The sequence below is a fragment of the Labeo rohita genome, chromosome 17 (genome assembly GCF_022985175.1).
Source record: "Labeo rohita strain BAU-BD-2019 chromosome 17, IGBB_LRoh.1.0, whole genome shotgun sequence".
NCBI lineage: Eukaryota > Metazoa > Chordata > Actinopteri > Cypriniformes > Cyprinidae > Labeo > Labeo rohita.
In genome coordinates this window covers 29,934,703-29,955,799 of record NC_066885.1, presented here as the reverse complement: position 1 = coordinate 29,955,799, position 21,097 = coordinate 29,934,703, and the positions used below count along the sequence as shown (strand labels likewise).

The following is a 21,097-nucleotide window of genomic DNA, read 5'->3' as shown; positions in this document are numbered from 1 at the left end:
TGTCTTGTTACTTCACTTCAAATATACAAATATATATATATATATATATATATATATATATATATATATGTGTGTAAAATTATTTATACTAAATATTTTTATCTCTTATTATAAAAAATCAATGACAAATAAATTTGCATTGCTGTTGTAAGTTACAAATGTACTGTAAATAAATAGAAAAAGTGATTATAAAATACATTTTTATTATAAACAAAGTTATAATACTAATATTCATGTCTTAAGTTCATCGCTTTTAAAGTTCAATCTATCATGCTTTTAACTTTTCAAATCATAGCACTTCCTTTTTTTTATTTATTTATTTTTTTAATTTTTTATTTTTTTTGGCATAATTACGGGTGAAATGCTCTAAACTTCTGCTCACAAAAAGGTTGGAAATTATGTGAATGTGTAAAGTGAACCTACTGCACTTTATGTTCCCGATTGCATGATAAACTCAGCAAAATCAAAAGATGGAGTTTGCATTTACCGCAAACCGAGCAGCTCTGAGATGCTATACTGGTGTATAAATATATATTTAATATAAAATTACACCCTTTGATTTGATAATCACTCTGGGCTCTTATTTATACACCATTTATTTATTTATATGAACTAATTAGCTTTTCACCAACTCGTGGACCCCCTTTTGAAAACCTTGCCTCAGTGGATGTTGCATCTAAATGTTCGTGTCTCATTTTACACTGATTACATAAACATGCTTCACAAAAGCCACTTTCCACTCTCATTAGAGTTATTTCTTCAATAAGACGTTTGTGTGAAGGTTGTGTTATTTTTTACTGTGTATGTGCGTGTGTCGGGCGATATGTGAGTCTGCCAACATTGCAGGTTCCATATCCACCCTAAAGGAGCATTCTCTTTCCAGCGTGGGCTGATTCCACAGGCCTATCTGTGCCAGATCCCAAACAGAGCAATAAGCTGTGTGTTTGTGTTCAGGGAACTAGAGAGTGACGTCAGTACCCGGCTATGATGAGGGGCAGAAGGAAGTAAGCCAGGAATGAAGACATCAAGATGGGTGTGTGTAGCCTGATTAGAAGATACTCTAGAATAATATGGTTCAGTCAGATGCCTTTTAAATCCAGTTTCCTGTAGGATAAGCAGTATGTACACACTCAGTTTAGAATCTGGAATGGATACAGGTCATTGCAAAGGGTACATTTGTAAAACCCCATGCAGTTGTGCTGCAAATAGCATTTGTTAAACCTATTCAGTATAATTCATAGTTTTAAATGTTTTGTCAGCTTAAAAATTGGTATGTTGTATTTGTTGACCACATTGAACTTTTTATCTCTCACAACTTCCTGTCAAAAATTAAATGTGGCCCTACCTAGACTTTACGGTCTATGGAGTGAGACACTGCACGGGATGATAAACATTAAAAGACAGTTTCAAAAGTATAGCGACAATCCTTAAACATCCTTATATATAGCGTGATAAAATTGCTGATAACATTGTCTTGCCATGCAGCAAAATATGTTGTAAACAGCACAGCTTAGGAAAATTTATTGTTTTACATTGTATTTTGTTTAAATCTTCAAATACACATACAATACATTATATATATACAGTCATGGCCAAAAATATCGGCACCCTTGCAATTCTGTCAGAAAATGCATCTCTCGTTCTCTCTCCTTGTTGCATTTGCAAGTGTTTTGGTACTCACATGTTTATTTATTTTATTTATTTGTTTTTTTGTTTGCATTGGAACAACACACACAAAAAAAAAAGTGCACTGGACAAAATGATGGGCAGCCTTAATATTTGGTAGCACCTCTTTTGGAAAAAATAACTGAAATCAATCGCTTCCTGTAACCATGAATTAGTTTCTTACACCTCACTACTGGAATTTTGGACCACTCTTCTATTGCAAACTGCTCCAGGTTATTTAGATTTGAAGGATGCCTTCTCCCAACTGTTGTTTTGAGATCTCTCCACAGGTGTTTTATGGGATTCAGATATGGACTCATTGCTGGCCATTTCAGAACTCTCCAGCGCTTTGTTTGTAACCATTTCTGAGTGCTTTTTGAAGTGTGTTTCAGGTCATTGTCCTGCTGGAAGACCTATGACCTCTGGTGGAGATGCAGCTTTCTGACACTGGCCACTATGTTGCACCCCAAAATTCTTTGGTAATCATCAGATTTCATGATACTGTTCACACAGTCAAGGCATCCAGTGCCAGAAGCAGCAAAGCAACCCCAAAACATCTTTGAACCTCCACCATGTTTGACTGTAGGGACTGTGCTCTTTTTCTTGAAGGCCTATTCATTTCTTTTTCTGTAAACAGTACCATGATGTCCTTTAACAAAAAGCTCTACTTCTGTCTCATCTGTCCACAGTACGTTCTCCCAGAAGAATTGTGGTTTTGTCCAATAAATTTTGGTAAACTCCTGTCGTTGCTTTCGTATGCCTTTGTGTCAGCAGTGGTGTCCTCCTGGGCCTCCTGCCGTAGCGTCCCTTTTCATTCAGATGGGAATGGATAGTGCGAGCTGACACTGTTGTACCCTGTGTCTGCAGATCAGCTTGAATTTGTTTGGAAGTTGATCGGGGTTCTTTATCCACCATTCAAACAATTCTTCGCTGTAATTTTTTTTTGCTCTTCCATCCACATCCAGGGAGGTTAGCTATGGTGCCATGGGCTGTGTTCTCTCAAATCCACAGACACTTCTTTCTTTTCTCCACGCTCAGTGTGACACACAACACAAAGGTTGAGTCAACTTTTCTCCATTTTAACTGGTTGCAAGTGTGATTACTATATTGCCCACACCTGTTACTTGCCACAGGTCTGTCTAAATACAAATTACAGGAGCATCACATGCTTGAAAAGCAATTATTTCTTACAATTTTGACAAGGTGCCAATAATTTTATCCAGCCCATTTTTGAGTTCTGTGTGAAATTTTACCAAGTTTGGCTTTTCTTCTCTGTTTTTTTTTTTTTTTTTTTTTTTTTTGTGTGTGTGTGTTTTTGCAAACAAAAACAATAAGCGTGTGAATACCAAAACATTTGCAATTAGAATAATTTTCTGTGTTGCATTTTCTGACAGAATTGCAAGGGTGCCGATATTATATATAGTCCGTGCATAATTCTTATGCAAGTTGATATTCAGGTCAAATATTTTTTAACCAATTCCAAGCCTCATCAATCTTAATAACTTACTATTCATTTTGTATTTAATCATTTATATGATTAAATACATATACACTGACTATATAAATAGTCCATAATTCTTATGCAAGTTGATATTCTGGTCATACATTTTTTACCAATTCCAAACCTCATCAATCTTAATAGCTACTATTAATTTTGTATTTAATCATTTACAAGTGATATAAAATTGTTAATTAGTGCTGTGTAAAAAAAAAAGCCTTATACTCAGGTATGCATAATTATTACAAGTTTTCCTTTATGGGTAAAATGCACCAAAGAAGAGATTTAAAGGGGTCATCGGATGCCCATGTTCCACAAGTTGATACAAATCTTAAAGGGGTGCTATTATGCTTTTCAATTTTTTAAGTTTAGTCAGTGTGTGGTGTGTATCTTTGGCCATCTGCAAAGTTACAAAACTCAAAGTCCACTCCAAAAGGAGATAATTCCTTTTTAAAAAAAATCCCTTTTCAAGAACTATAACAACGGCTCCTTTGGACTACAAAGTTTGTTTTCCGCAAGCAACGCGTTGTTCTTTGACAATGTTAGGCTGTTTTTAGCCTTATGCTGGAGCTGGTTTCGGGCAATGAAACTAAGTACGTAAATAATTAAATACATTAGCATGATAATATAATGTGTATTGGTGATCTCACAGGCTGATGATAGGACCCAATACTACTGTAGCGTATTATTTACTCACCCTCCATGCATCCTAAGTGTATATGACTTCCTTCTTTCAGACGAATGCAATCGGAGTTTTAGAATGGCATAGACGGGTATTTCTCCTCATCAGTCCAAAACATGTCCAATAATATGCATCTATCCATAATAAAAAGTGCCTCACGCGGCTCCGGGGGGTTAATAAAGGCCTCCTGTAGCGAATCAATGCGTTTTTGTAGGAAAAATATCCATATTTAAAACATAAGAATCACTTTAATCTAGTTTGTGCTAACAGCTGTACACGAAACTTGCTTCTTTGACAAGGGGTGTGGCAGTACTGAAATATCGTCTAAGCTTTTCGCCAATCGCAACACAGTGGGACAGCTAACCAATCACAACACATTTCGTTTTTCGGAAAATGGGCCTTCATTAAACCTGGACCTAATCAAGCCTTATGTACCAGGCTGGGAGAAATGTATTGTAATAATGTAAATTATGTTAAAAATAATGCGTTTTTCGAACCACTAAGCATGAAAACATGTTCTAGTACACCCTCAGAACAAAATCAAGACATTGTAAAAGAGCATATTAGGACCCCTTTAATGAAAAGTCTGTAACATACTTTGGTTCAAATTTCTCAATGATAGTGTAAAACAACACGCTTATTACCTTGTCAAAAACAGCTCTGTTCACAGTGACCCGTTTCGCTGCATGTCCCTTTAAATGCTAATAAACTCTGCTCACCTCACCGCTCTCTTCCGTGGGGAGGGGGAGAGTGAGACTGTTAGCTTTAGCCACATTCATCACAGAACTTGCTAACTAACACATGATTAGGAAAGTCGATTTACAAAGATTCATAAAATAAATAAATAAAATATACTCAATTCTTCTGGAGGTGAAGTTAGATCACAAATGATTCGCATGTTCACAGACGCATTTAGGTAGATGGGGGGGCGCATTCTCTTCAAAAACAAAAGTAATCCACTGCGTCTTCGGTGGCTCAGATGTTAAGAGTAAATGACGACTGCCGCGTTCATTATTACATCTAACAACAAAACACCTCAATCGCTTATAGGAGACATTCTTGTCTCTGACGTCAAAACAACTGCGGACTGTTTACAGCTTACTCAAGGCGGGTCTGTGATAAAACACCAGTGTCAATCAACAACTGTGGGAGGGGCCTGTACAGAACTACATTAGTCTGCCAAGAATCTGTGAACGGCTTGATTAGAGGGCTTATGATTTTTATCATTATAGGTGGTTGTGTACACACACTGTGTAAAGAAAAATTATTAAAGTCAATAAAAAAAAAATTCAAAACTAATGCAATACAGAAATTTCAATATTAAATCATAACCACTGAACAGCAAAATGCTCACTGGGTCAGAAAAAAGGCACATTAGCTGTAAAAGAATTAAGAATTAAGGTGAAGAATTAGGTGTGAAACCACCAGGAACTCTTTAGTTTCCAGGGCTACTATTTTTTATAGAACTGCAGCCTACCTGTAGCTTCCAGAAGTACAAGGTGCCAGGTTTTCACAGACTTTGCTAAGATAAACAAAAACAAAAAACAAACAAACAAACAAAAAACTAAAATATAACCCACATTTAATAAGAATAACATGCTGATTTGTTGTGAAATACATGAAGACTGATTTGTATAGGCTTTATAGACAAATAGGTTGAGAGTGACTCTGCACGCATGCTCTTGCACCACTCTTTCAAGAATTTATCTTCGAGAATCTGACAGTAAGTTTTGGGAGCTCAGTTTTAGTCCATCTCCAACCCTAAAAGGTCTGTCTTGCTTATTGTTGTAGCAGCTCACACCATGACCCCTTCACCACCACCACTCTTGTCCAAATTGAACTGGTGCTGATCTGTTCATAAAACCTTTTCAAACAATCAGTCTTCATGTGTTTCATAATCATGAGCATGTGATTAATAGTAAGTGGGGGTCATGTTTCAGGATTCTTTATCTTAGGAAAGTTTCTGAGAACCTGACACCTTGCACTTCTGGAGACTCCAGGTAGGTTGCAGTTCTGGAAAATAATGGCACTGAAGACTAAAGGGTTCCTGGTGGTTTCAAACCTAAAGCTTTACCGTAATTCTTTTAATTCTTCACCATAAGTCTTTTGCTGTTAACATGCATCTTTTCTTCTCCACCTGTTTTTTTATACTTTTGACTTTTCAGTGTTAAATCTCTTTATTTTTACCCATAAAAGAAAACCACTTATTACATCTGAGTATAAGGATTTTTTCACTTCCAGCCCTTATTAGCAATTATGTATGAATTATAAATGATTACATATGAAATTAATAGTAGTTATTAAGATTGATGTAGTTTGGAATTGGAAAAATGTGGTAAGAAACAAAAAATATATGACCAGAATATCAATTTAAATAATAATTATACATGTACTGTATATATTGCTATCAGTGTTGGGGAAAGTTACTTTTAAAAGTAATGCATTACAATTTTGCGTTACTCCCTGAAAAAGTAACTAATTACGTTACTTAGTTACGTTTTATGGAAAGTAATGTGTTACGTTACTTGCATTACTTTTTAAATCTGGGCAGGACTTGCTTCTTTGTTTTTAATATAAAACAATTCTAATGTTAAAGCACTTTTACACCAAAAGTGAAATGAATTCACCTCGGGCTGAAAGAAAAGTACATTTATGCAGGAGATCACTCTTCAGCTATAAGAAAATGAAGCACAAATATTAGTTTATCTAAAGTAATTTTTGCTTATATGGTTGAATTGCATCATCGAAGGACAGCAGCAAAGGCATTAGTTAATAAAATGATGCTGAATGCTGAATCTGTTTTTTGTGAGTGAGATGACTTAATGCATGTTCACATTTAGTCTAGAATAAATTAACATCATGTTTACTCCCAATTTTCCAACAGGAGACTTGTCAATCAATAAATGGGGGAAAAAGGTAACTGGCGTTACTTATTTAAAAAAGAAACTCACATATTTTCATAGAAACTCAAAAGTAATGCGTTACTTTACTAGTTACTTGAAAAAGGTAATATTATTACGTAACTCATGTTCCTTGTAATGCATTACCCCTAACACTGATTGCCCTATGGGTAATACCTTCAGGACTTGTACATCTCTGGAGTGAAGAAACGGGCAGGAAACATCATCAAAGACCCTCTCACCCTGGACACAACCTGTTTGCACTTCTCCCCTTAGGCAGACACTACAGATCCCCGAGGACTAAAACATCTAGGCATAAAAACTGTTTTTTTCCCAAATGCCATCTCCAGCTTAAACAGCTAAAACAATAATTACCTGTTCTACAATTCATTCTGTTTTTTTTTCTCCATTCTAATTTTTGTCTCTTTCTGTAGTATTATGTAAATACATATGCACATCTCTTATTTATACAGCTGTATAGTAAATAATGCACAAATCTGTACATAAATCTTCTGTTCCAGATTCATACACATTATTATTTATTTTAAACTTATTTTATTTAAATGTTTTCTCTGTTCTCATGTCAGATATGTATACATGTATGCATGTATGTATGTACCAGGAGCACCTTAAAAACACACACACACACACCAAATTCCTTGTGTTTGCACACACCTGGCGAATAAAGCTAATTCTAATTCTGATTCTTCTGATTCTGATATCCGTGCAAGGACTATAAGGTTATGTAACATAACTATTCACAAAGCACAGTTAACATGGTGCAAGCTCCACACATATGAATTACGTTGATGACTGGACGTTCACCCAGTTGTCTAACCACAATCTCTCTCACTATACATATTCAAAACTAATTTTTTTACAACATAATTTTGTACAGAAGCATTATAAGTGTATTAACAAACTGCATTTCTGCTCTACACCTTCCAGAATGCTTTGACACAGAATTTTATTGAAAACATACTACTGTAAACACATTTCTTATTTGTTTTTACACAAATGTATTTATTTATTTTGTCCTTACCTTAACCTTTCTTGTATCTTTAACATTCATTTAAAAGATCTCGATAATGTAAAAACGTGATAAGTTCATTTAAGCAAGTATTTTTTGGTGGGCTTGGTATTTCATAATTTTGCCAGAGTTAAACTGAGTATACCCAGAGACATGCCTGAACAAGCCTTGAATGTTGCCATGAACATACCTAAACATGCTTTATAAAATGCATACATACATACATACATACATACATACATACATACATGGATGGAACAGCTTTGTTAACAATATTACAATATTATTAACAATACAAATGTTATTCTTAAATTTACTTTTCAAAAAATCAGTAGTTTTCACAGGAAAACAAACAAACGAGCAAATAAACACATACCACAATTTGTATTATTAAAAAGCACTATATAAATAAAGGTGACATGTCCTGAAAAGGAACATTTTTAGAACTATTCTAAAATGCCTTGTACTTAAAAATATAAACTATCAAACAGACAACAGAAGGCATGTAGATTGTGTACAACAGGTTTTTCAGAAAGCATTTGATAATTTTGAAATCTTAGAGACCATAGAAATTAGCTCAAATATGATAAAGTTTTATAGGGTTATAACTTAAAAGACCCCAAGCACTCAACTCAAGACCCCATGTTGGTAAGACACAGTGTGTGTTTATTTTACAAAATATAAGTAACAAAATACACAATTTGTATGTGACTAATCATGCTCTCCAAACAATGGAGAATTCAAAAGCACTAAAAAGGTTGGATAAACAGACACCAGTGCGTAGTAGCTAATGTGGGGGGCCTAATCCATCCTTGGACACACCAACACACACACGCTCACACATCACCAACACTGAGTCACTCTTCATTAATATCAAGAGAAGATACACACATAAATAATGTACACGGAGCTCACTCTCACTCCCTTTCTTGCAAACACACACACACAGACTGATTCATTAACAGCTTGCTCCTAATCCTAGAATGCCAAGCAAGTGTCCAGATGGCTGGTAAAGCCGCCTCTCTCTGAGGAGGCATCGTTAGCAGTCAACAGAACCGCATCCAACAGGAGCTCTAGCCATACGGAGCATGGCCACTCAGCCAAACTGAGGAGGGAGTCCGCTGTTGTTCCGAGAATGACCCAGAACAGCGGATTGAGTGGTCAATGAGCTCGCTAAGCCTTTTAAAATGATCCCAGAACAGCAAACTGTGGGTAGAGATTTGTCAACAACAGAAGTGCTTAAACATAAATGGACTGACATTACACTGGCATGATGCATTTGAAGAAAATTACAACGTCCAATGGAAAAGTTGAATTCGAGTTGAATAAGCAGCAAAACAGAAACTCGAGAATATTAAGAAATTCTAGTTTGGCCCTAAAAACAACCCTGAAAATAGAATAATTTTTCCCCAACCTTTAGCCACCTCCACCACAAAACCATCCTTGGCCTCAGACCAGGTGTGAAAAAAAAAATTCCGTAATGACAACAGGGCAAAGAAAGTGAAAGTCAGTCCTAGGACTAAACCAAATTATTATTAATTAAACATCTGTCAAAAAGTTCACTGTTTGGAAATTAAGTTTAAAGATGTAAATATGTAAAATATGTATCTGTCCACTCCCAAGGACTAAGATGAATGATTCCATTTTAAAGAGGATGGTCTTTCCTTGCTGTATTCAGTATCCGTACTTGTCATTCAGATGTGTCCGACCATCGCCGGTCTGACCTGTTCAGAACAGACATAGAGTATAAAATGATCTCTTTGTTTTCTGTTTAAAATTTCTGGTTAACACCATCATGGAATGGCAATTACAAAGCATTTATTTGACTTCTATAATGTGATGGATTTTCAAGTAAAAAGACAAAATTTAAGCAAACTAATGTGGGATAATTATTTATTTTTACACATCAGGAACATTTCTCAAAGAAAATGGAAGAAATGTTAATTTTTATGTATAGATTTGTATATACAAATAGATAAACCAGCAATGAATTTCAAAGACAATATGTAAAGGGGACAGATCATACTGAAAATGTACATTTTCTAAAAAAAAAAAAAAAAAAAAAAAATAGGGTGTCCTAACTTTTTCACATGACTGTACATACATACATACATACATACATACGGCTGCATTTATTTAATCATATGCGCCAGAGAAACAAGCAAGCTGTCATCTTTAAAATTCTGTCTTTAAAATTCCGTTTTGCGGTAGCTCTGTAGAATCACTTTTAAAGAGAATTTAACTGGTGAAGTGGATTTGCATATTGTAGAGTTAACGAAAGTTATATGCATTCTAATGTTTGAGGCTGATGTCATAAATATCTGTAGACTGGGAATTTTTAAAACCTTTATTCATACATTTTTTACGACCTTTCCTTTACGCTGTTGAAATACAAACTGGACAATAGGCAAAGGGTAAAATACTAACATTTTTACAAATATTACCATCTTTTATTTAATATATTTTAAAATGTAATTTTTTCCCAAGATGGCAAAGATAATTTTCAGCAGCCGTAACTGCAGTTTTCAGTGTCACGTTATCCATTAGAAATCATGCGGTAACACTTCAAAATAACTTTTATTATAAATCATTAAGAAACATTATATATCATGATTAATTGATCATTAGTTAATACATACTCAAATACCTAGAAATGTAAGATAAAGTGCTTATTAACGTTTACTAATACATTTAGAAAACATTACTTAATGGTTGACAAATAATTATTTAATGTAAATAAAAATGCTTACAGATGTAAAAATGCTTACAGATGTCAAAAAGTTATTCATATGATCATGCACTTCTTGATTTTAACAGATGTTATACAATGACTAAAAGCATTTGTTAGTGCACAACACTTGCTGCAACTGAGGTGTGAAATGGGTAAGGTTAGCGACAAGTTTGATGGTATGGGTAGGTTTAGGAGTTGGTAAAGGGGTCAGAAATGTAGAAGGTTTAGTCTGATTCCTACAAGGGAACATGGTTCAGTCTGTTTAGATTACATTGTTTTGATAAATGAAAAATAATTTGTTTTCTCCCGTTAATGTATGTTTCAAGGAATATCTTGTTTAATGATATAATACAAAATGTTCTCACCCAAATTACAATGTGTTTTATGTATTCAGCAAGCATTTAGCTAAACTTAACTTATGATTGTTACACAAACGTTGTTATAGCAGCTCAAAGTCCAGTGTTCATAAAGATACTAAATGATGAGTAAACATTTAAAACAATGTACAGTTTCAACTTAAGATTGAGTACTGCAAAATTTATGAATAAATGATTAATAAATTATTTGTAAATGTTATGTGTAAGTGAATTCAGGTAATTTGGGACAATATTTGCTATTGAGATGACTGCTCATATTTTAATATATAAACATTTACAAATGATGAATAGTTTCTACTTTAGATTGGGTACTGCAAAAACATGAACAAATAATTAATAAATGATTTGTTAACATATGCAAATTGTAGATTTTTATGACCTTTACAGACTAGTTAATGAATATGTTAACATGAATAGTTTGTGAAACACTTAAAATTAGTATTTAAGCTATTTTTTCACAACATTTGTAAAAGTAAAAAAGAACTTTAGGTAATATATGAACTGTAGTTTAATGACATTTTTTAGCATTCAAAAGTGTAAAAAAAAAAGCTTTTAATCATTGTATAATTACTGTTAAAATCATTTGTAGATTTTTTAAAAAAAAATCATGATAGTATGAATTGAAGCATTAACTGATGATCTGTTAAGCATTATATAATGTTTGTTAATGATTTGTTAATGAAGCTTTTAATCATTGTAAACCATCTGTCACAATCATTTGAAGATTTTTCAAAAGTGCATGGTCATATGAATTGAAAGTTTCTTATGAAGTTTCATATGAATCTGTTAATCATTATTGCAAAGTTTCATAAGTTCAGTAGTAAACATTAACAAGCACATTATCTCATATTTCTAGCTATGTGAATATACGTTAACCAATGATCTGTTAAGCATTATATATTGTTTATTAGAGATTTATTAATGAAAGTTATTTTAAAATGTTACTATAAACAAAAGTCTTACTGACCCCAAACTTCTGAACAGTAGTCTACATTAGGCCTTTCAAAGCAGATTAAAGAACACATTTTTATGTGTGCAAATAAAAGATATTTCAGGTCAACTTTAAGTCTTTATCTTTTGATCAAGTCATAGATAGCCATATGGCTAATACAGTGTAATAATAAGGGGCCATTTGTTTTTTGCTTTATGTTAGCTTAACATGATTACAACTTAAGCACCATACCAACAAAAATGGATTCTGGCAAAGACTCTATTTTTCCTTTTAAGAAACAGAGAACCTTATCTTGTAATAACACCCTGACTTTAAACTAAATTCCCTGGCCTGGAATTAATGAGTTTTCCCATAATGATGCTTCTCCAATTCTCATTAATGTAAGAACTGCGTTTGAAGTGTCCTAAGATCAAAAGCCAACACTCACTGAAAATAATGTTTGGTATTCCATGAATGCCTGTAAACTGAGATTAAAGCCTGCAGTGGCAAGAATACTTGATTTCTGATGCATGTTTTTAAACTGCATAAGTAGTTGTTTAGGGTTTCGTTTAACAGTACAGGTAGGACTTAATTATATCACAGCCATCAGGAGTGAAAAGGGGCAGCTACTTACCTGATGGAGGAACCCAAACGCAGTAGTCAGGGTCATCTTCTGGGTACTGCTTAGACATGGTCACAGGAGGCTAGAAATAAGGGTAGAAATGTACATGAAATCAGGGCACATGAAAACTAATTCTAGAACCTTACTGTAAGTTACAGATCAATACAGTTGTCCCAAAAAGTATTTACACGCTTATTGATCACACAAGTGTTTCAGCTAGCAGACTGACCTTGTTATTATTACAATAATATTTCACAAAAGAACTGTTTTGTATTTTGTATCTAAAATATGTTCTAGCTAGCAGAGCAACCAGAAAGTTTTTTAGACAACCAGAAAATGTCAAAATACTTTATGTCCTCTTTTTATAATAGCATATCAGTAGTAAGTTAATACCTAACAAGTGTTGTGAAATGTTACATTTGAAAAGCATTCTTGTGTAAACTTTCTTTAAAATAAATGCAACTTCTTTATATTTTGGGGCTGCTGTAGGTCAGAACCTCAAATGGCTTATTTAGCACTTTTGTTACATAATCTTTGGTTACATATCTTATGCCTTGAGCAGAGTTGTTTACATGGATAATAATTTACTACTACAATACTTACCCTGCTTGGGCCAAAAACTTTCTTCTTTGTATTTGTCTTTGGACTCTGGACATTTGTGGCACTGTTGTCAATTTCTTCTGTTGGGATATGAATCATAATAAAAAAAAACAAAAAAAACAAAGGCCATCAGACATTTGCCACTGCCATTACTCACTTTAAGGTTAAAAAACAGTCAATGGACTAATGGAAGAAACATGTTTTAAAACAGTCACACTACAAATTACAATGGAATTATGACAGAGTATGTGAAACCATACACAGTATATGTGATTCTACCTTTTGGAGTAGAGGAGTTTTTGTCTTGAAGATTTGGAGACTTGTATTTCTCTTTTTCATTAGATGTGACTATCTTAGCAGGCTGGTCCTCACAGGCTCCTTTAGCTAGACACACAGACATATTTCAGAAAATATTTGATAGCTATATTTAAAGGCGAATATATGGAAGTATACTCTGTGTAACACAACGCTGCTCTCTTGTGGTCAGAAACAGAATTACACTATTCTGGGAATATTGTGTTACAAGCAATTTTAAAAATCCCAACAAAGATTTTCCCACCACAGCACTTTTAGTGCTGTAGGTAGTTAATTTTGTAAATGTCTAACCATTAGGGTGGTGCGCCTTAGTTTCAGCTCTGTCTGCACTGGAGTGCTCTGAGCTGGCCGTCTCTGCAGACTGAACCTCCATTTCACCATCTGTGACCGCATCCTCTGACTTCTTGTTTTTTGCCTCCTCATCCTCCTCCTCCTCTTCTTCCTCTTCCTCACCATCAGGGGGCATTTCTTTCATGTCAAAGAGCTCAGGAGGCAGATTGGCTCGCTTTGGGGGTAACGTCTGCTCATTTAGGTAGAGAGAGAAACTCATTACAGTGCCTAAGAATGACCTATATATTATTCCAATATAAATTAAAAAAAAAAAAACTCACTCCTATAGTTCCAGTCTTCAGTTTGAATTTACTCCCTCCTTTCATGGCTCCAAACAAAGGCAGAGATAACTTCTTAGGTTTCTCAGTATCCAGGAACTGAGATCTGTATTTAAAAACAAAAACATACATTTAAACAAAATTTAGGTCCATATGAAATAAGTCCATTTTTTTTCTTTTTTTTTTTTTTTAAATCAAATTCTGTGTTTCAGTTTTTCATTTTTCTGGATTCCGTTTCCATTTTCATTTAATTACATTTTAATAATGAACATTAGGTAATCAGTCGAATTTATACAACTATAACAATTTAAGAATTTATTAAAATCAGTGATCTGTGAAATGTCTTTTCTTTTTACAGAAACGCTGGTAATTTAATTAATGCATAAAACATTAAAAATTACATTCAAATCAAATAAAATTTAAACAATCCCATTCATTTTCTGGCAAACAAAGCGCAGAGGTTTACTGGATACAATAAACATGGACAAGAAAAAAAAAAAATTATGTGATATTTCTTAAACAAGTATGAACAGTTAATGCCCCACCTGAAGATCATCTTAGGTAATAAATCTTCAATTTATTAATTTAAGTGGTTACAATTTACAATAAGGTGTCATTTGTTAGCATTAGTTAATGTTTTAACCAACATGAATGAACAATGAACAATACATTTATTACACTCTTTATTAATCTTTGTTAATGTTAGTTAATAAAAATACAGTCATTCATTGTTTGTTCATATTAGTTCAGGGTACATTAACTAATGTTTAACAAACCCAACTTGTGATTTTAATTATGCATTAGTAAATGCTGAAATTAACATTAACTAAGATTAATAAATGCTGTTGAAGTACTGTTCATTCTTAGTGCATGTTAACTAATGTTGTTAACTAACGTTAACTAATGAACCTTATTGTAAAGTGTTTTCTTGCAAATTTGTTTTCTGCATTGCAGAAATCATAGGGCCCTATAAAACACCTTCCACATAAACAACAAATGACTGACTGAGCTAAACTCTCTGAGAGAATATATCTGAACATATTCTCAAAAAAAGCACTTTTATTTGTATCATGAACCCACTGCCCTGCAGATTTATGCAGAAAAAGAATCCAAATTTGATTCAAACTGCACAACTAGGTCTGTGAAATCATGTAGTGTACATTATCAACTGTGCGCATGTTTTTAAACTTTTAGAAAATCCATTTCTAAATTGTCTAAAATGAAAGCATGTTATATTTAAATGACAAGCTCACGTGTTGGGCTGTAATGAGGGCAGCTGGGTGGGTTTGGCCATGTCTGCTAGCTTGCGCAGTCTCTGACTTTCCTTCTTCAACTCAGCTACATGTAAATGTAGCTTTTTCCTCTCCACCCCATCCAGAGCAGTCTCATTCCGTACGGCGCTCATGAAAGCATCCAGAGGGTCCTCTGTGGAAGAACTGGAGGCTCCTGAAGGAGGCCAACAAACAGGACGCGTAACCTTACACATGATGAATTATGGAGAGAAATATGAAAAAGGACACAGACTTTCAGCACCTTACCTTTCCCAGAAGAACTGAGCCTTTTCTCAGTGTCAGCCAGCTCTTTTTCAACCTCAGCCAGTTTGGCTAGCTAAGAAAGAATACATATTACATCAATACCAGGTACGGTACACAAAGGGGCATGGATAATCACAAAGGAAATACAGTGTACCCAGAAAGTATTCATAAAGTTTCATTTTTTCCACATTTTGTTATGTTACAGCTTATTCCAAAACGGAATAAATTCATTACTTTCCTCAAAATTCTACAAACAATACCCCATAATAACAACATGAAAGAAGTTTGTTTGAAATTTACTAAAAAAAAAAAACAAAAAAAAAAAAAAAACAAAACAAAAAAAAAAAAACATTCAAAACTGAGCTCAGGTGCACTGATCATCCTTGAGATGCTTTTACAACTCGACTGGAGTCCATCTGTGGTAAATACAGTTGATTGGACATGATATGGAACGGCACACACCTGTCTATATAAGGTCGCTCAGTTAACAGTGCATGTCAGAGCACAAACCAAGCCATGAAGTCCAAGGAAATGTCTGTAGACCTCCGAGACGGGATTGTATCAAGGCACAGATCTGGGGAAGGGTACAGAAAAAATTCTGCAGCTTTGAAGGTCCCAATGAGCACAGTGGCCTCCATTATCTCTAAATGAAAGAAGTTTGGAACCACCAGGACTCTTCCTAGAGAGTGTCACCTGGCCAAACTAAGCGATCGGGGGAGAAGGGCCTTAGTCAGGGAGGTGTCAAGAACCCGATGGTCACTCTGAAAGAGCTGCAGCGTTTCTCTGTGGGGAGAGGAGAACCTTCCAGAAGAACAACCATCTCTGCAGCACTCCACCAATCAGGGCTGTATGGTAGAGTGGCCAGACGGAAGCCATTCCTCAGTGAATAGCACATGACAGCCTGCCTGGAGTTTGCCAAAAGGCACCTGACCATGAGAAACAAATTTTTTTGTCTGATGAAACAAAGATTGAACTCTTTGGCCTGAATGCCAAGTGTCATGTCTGGAGGAAACCAGGCACTGCTCATCACCAATACCATCCCTACAGTGAAGCACGGTGGTAGCAGCATCATGCTGTGGGGACGTTTTTCAGCAGCAGGAACTGGGAGACCAGTCAGGATCGAGGGAAAGATGAATGCAGCAATGTACAGAGACATCCTTGATGAAAACCTGCTCCACAGAGCGTTCATCTTCCAACAGGACAATGACCCTATGCACACAGCCAAGATAACAAAGAAGTGGCTAGCATGGATAGCAGTGGATAACAAAGGAGGCTCAGCAAGAGCCCAAACTTAAACCTGATTGAACATCTCTGGAGAGATCTGAAAATGGCTGTGCACAGATGCTTCCCATCCATCTTGATAGAGCTTGAAAGGTCCTGCAAAGAAGAATGGGAGAAACTGCCCAAAAATAGGTGTACCAAACTTGCATCGTCATATTCAAAAAGACTTGAGGCTTGAGGTGCCAAAGGTGCTTCAACAAAGTATTGAGCAAAGGTGGTGAATACTTATGTATCCCCCCATTTTTTATTTTTATTTTAATTTATAATACATTTAAGATTACAAAAAACTTCTTTAAATGAAAAGTCCACTTCTAGAACAAAAAGTGACAGATAATGTACTCAACCCTTGTCATCCAAGATGTTCATGTCTTTCTTTCTTCAGCCGTAAGGAAATTATGTTTTTTGAGGCAAACATTTCAGGATTTTTTCTCCATATATTGGACTGATATGGTGCCACGATTTTGAACTTCCAAAATGCAGTTTAAATGCGGCTTCAAATGATCCCAAATGCGGATGTAAACGATCCCAGCCGAGGAAGAAGGGTCTTATCTAGCGAAGCGATCGGTTATTTTCATAAATAACTTGTTTTTTTCTGGTTCATGAAAGTTAGGGTATGTCAAAAACTCCCATCGCACGTTCTCCCTCAACTTCAAAATCGTCTTATATCTGTGTTTTACCTTTTTTGTTAAGGGTGTTTGATCTTCTTTGCATGTTCCCTTTGCAAAGACTGGATTGGTACTTCTGCAGTGATGTAGGATAATTTTGAAAGGATTTTTTAAGTTGAGGGAGAAAATACGATTGGAGTTTTGACATACCATAACTGTCTTAAACCATAATACACAGAGTTCAGGGAGAGCAAGACAAGACGAGTGTTTGAGATTAAAAAGTATTTAAATTGTATTTTTTTAATGAAAATAACCGATCATTTTCCTAGATAAGACCCTTCTTCCTGGGCTGGGATCGTTTACAACCGCATTTGGGATTGTTTGAAGCCGCATTTAAACTGCATTCTGAAAGTTCAAAATAGGGGCACCATATCAGTCCATTATATGAAGAAAAATCCTGGAATGTTTCCCTCAAAAAACAATTTCTTTACAGCTGACGAAAGAAAAACATGAACATCTTGGATGACGGGGGGTGAGTACATTATCTGTAAATTTCTGTTCTGGAAGTGGACTACTTCTTTAACATTGTTATTACAGGGTACTGTTTGTAGAATTTTGAGGAAAATAATTAATTGAATCCATTTTGGAATAAGACTGTAACAAAAAAAAAAAAAAAAAATGGAAAAAGTGAAATGCTGTGAATACTTTCCAGATGCACTGTTCTTGCAGGGTTCTTACAGTGATTCATACGTATCAGGACGCTCCTGAATCTTTCCAGCCTTCTTCATGCGTTCAGTCCGCTTCTTCTCCACCGCACCTGTCCGGTCAAGGAACGTGTCATCATCACTGTCATAAAAATCTTCATCTTCCCAGTTTTTCTTCTTTCGTTTGCGGGACACTGTAAAGAGAAAAAAAAAACAATGTCACCCAAAATATAACATTAAAGAAGACATCGGATGACCACAAGCTGGTATGATTCTTTAGGGTCTTCATAAAATGTCTGTAACATACTTTCAGTAAAATTCCTCAATGGTCAGGTAAAACAACACACTTTTTACCTAACGCCTTGGACTTTGTATATAGCTTGGAGGTGGTCTTCAGATAGATAGCTTTCTACATAGAAACCAGCTGCAAATTGAAACTGGATAACAGATTCGGACTCAGACAACCCATAACAAACTGGCTGCGTGTTTTCTTTTCAGCTTTTCTGAGCTGACAGATATGCCAGAAACCTAACTAAATGCATAAAAAAAGTGACAATTTCATCCGATGTTCCCTTTTTTCATTTTTATGTTATATTTTGTAAACAAAATAAGCAAAAAAAAGTTTTTAAAAAGTGTTCAACTGATCTGACAGCTCCAGTCGAAAATCTGTCACTAAAGCTTTTGGTATTGACTGTTTGACATATACCTACCTGCCTCCTGTCTCAGAAGACCACGGGCCTCCAGGATGCGGCAAGCCTCTAAGCAGCACTGGACAGCCGCTTCTTTCTTCTTCCCTGGGTGTGTCACTTCAGCCACCAGCTGCCTGCCCATAGCATCATCCACTGGCAACCTAAAATACACACCATTTTTAAATTTTAGCTTTTATATTAACGTCACCAAAATCACCTGTATCCTTTTTTATAAGTAATTTCCACAATTGTATAGCCATTTAAGATCAACCAATCTGTGTATTTCAGTAAATCATTTTTTCCACCACTCATTCCAACTTTGGTGGCTGGTGCTATAAAACCAAAGGCGGCGCAAATGTGGTTTGGCTGCAAAATAGAAATGAAGTGCTTACTTAATTCTGCAAAGCCAGGTACCATGGCCTTTTTCTTCATATTCAAACTCTAGTTCTTCTCCTAAAATGAAAATGAAAATTAAAGTCACATGATTTCATGGATGTATGTGGTAAAGAAATCCAGATTTCATGATTATTTTACCTTCTCTGTCATAAAAGCCCTGTAATGCCTTTTTAGGATCTTTTAAGTATGCTGCTTCCTGATCCTCCTGAAATTCTGTGGCAAACGGATTCTCCTCATTCTCATCCTCTTCGGGCACTACTTCTTCAGCTAAAAAAGACAAATTGTTAATTCCCTAAGAACAGGTAGTTACAATAAATTGTGTAATAAATTATCTGTTGTCTTTGTTACCCATTCCCCAAGAGCAGCCAGTATCTTCTGAGGAGCTTTTCCTTGTAGCACTGGCCTCACTGTCCTCTTTCTCTTCCTCCTCATCTGAGCCATCACCCATCATCCTCTTCTCCAGCTCTTCTCTCTGCTTTCTAGCACGCTCTCTGAGCTCTGTCACCGTTAGTTCAGATTCTGCTTCTTCGTCAAACTCTGGACCCTGGGAACAGAGGGAAACTGGTATAATCAGAGCTAGCTCAAGCAATAGTACTGAAGAGCATGAGATAGTTGCCTATGAGTATCTTAGTGTCTTGTCTCCTCAGTGTGAAAAGATGGATCTCAAAATCATACAGTCATTGCTGGAAACGGTTCAAATACACAAAAATGCTGCTAAACCAAAGAATTTGCGGGACCTGAAGAATTTTTCTGGAAAGCAGCAGGCAGATTAACTAAACAAAAAACAGCGGTGGATCATTTTGGTACCAACACAGAATTAAGAATTAAGTGCATGTAAACTTCTGAACAGCATATTTTTTTATAAATTTAACTATTATTTTCTCTTGTGGACTATATTTAAGCGTATTTTATGGGAAAACCTTATTCAGGTCAGTACTAAATAAAAAAAATAACATGCATTTTGTATGATCCCTCTTATTTAGGTAAAATAACATTTTGCAGATTCTGGAAGGTGTATGTAAACTTTTGACTTCAACTGTTTATACTCTTAATAAATACATACCTGCAAAATAAAGAGTCTTGTGCTTCCTCCGAACTTCAGAACATGTCCCACTCGTAGCCTTATGTATGTTTTAGGAGGTATTTTATTTTTATTTACAAAAGTCCCATGAGTGCTACCCAGATCATAGGCATAGAAGCCCTTCTCCTCTCCTACGACTCCATCCTGCCCAGCTCTGCCCCGGTACTGCACTACGGCGTGATAGCGGGATATGGATGGATGCTCCAGAGACACATCACACACCGGCAACCGACCCACCACAAAATAACTTCTCTGGGTCAGCGGGACCGTATCTAGGATCGCCCCGTTTTTCAGCAGCTCAAACGAGTAGCTGATGTCAGGAACAGATCCCCACGGGGGCTCGGTGTACGGGAGCGGAGGAAATTTACCCGCCGGGGGTAGCTTGGCAGCGATCTTGGGTCGGATGTCTTTTGGTTTGGACTGGACCTTCTGTGCCTCTGATCTCTCGGATGATGGATGATGATCGGACGGATCTGTTAGAGTGTCTGTGGGTTTTGCAGGTAGTTGCTGGTGTTTGGTATCAATATCTGTGTCTTTATTCTCTGATCTGCTGCTGCTGCTTAATTCCTCTGCGAGTTTCTTGCTTGAGTTTAACCCTCCTGATTTCTTCACAGGGAGAGTTGGAGCCACAAAAATATCCGGTTTCTTAAAAGGATCGTCTGTGTTTTCATTAGTGCTCGTGACGTCCTGTTTAGTATCACCGGTCTGGTCGATCTTAAGACTCGAGCTTTTCTCTGTTTCCATTTCAGTGTGATTATTTTCTGTCTGTCCGCTGCATTCAGACTCCATCATGTGTGTTCACTACACGATATGGTGTGTTTGGTGTAACACTTTAATGATTCCGATC

General features: G+C 35.7%; 1 protein-coding gene across 1 annotated transcript; it reads right to left on the bottom strand.

Annotated features, from left to right (window-relative positions):
• Positions 1-7,700: 7,700 nt before the first annotated feature.
• On the bottom strand, positions 7,701-21,056 carry slc4a1ap (solute carrier family 4 member 1 adaptor protein). Its single transcript, XM_051133955.1, has 14 exons — positions 20,233-21,056; positions 19,518-19,713; positions 19,308-19,436; positions 19,166-19,226; positions 18,795-18,934; positions 18,119-18,278; positions 15,498-15,568; positions 15,213-15,405; positions 13,963-14,065; positions 13,643-13,871; positions 13,316-13,420; positions 13,040-13,116; positions 12,449-12,518; positions 7,701-9,499 (listed from the first exon to the last, which is right to left on the bottom strand). Exons 1-14 carry the CDS (start codon positions 21,040-21,042, stop codon positions 9,450-9,452), a joined length of 2,394 nt encoding a protein of 797 aa, XP_050989912.1. The 5' UTR covers positions 21,043-21,056; the 3' UTR covers positions 7,701-9,449.
• Positions 21,057-21,097: the final 41 nt, after the last annotated feature.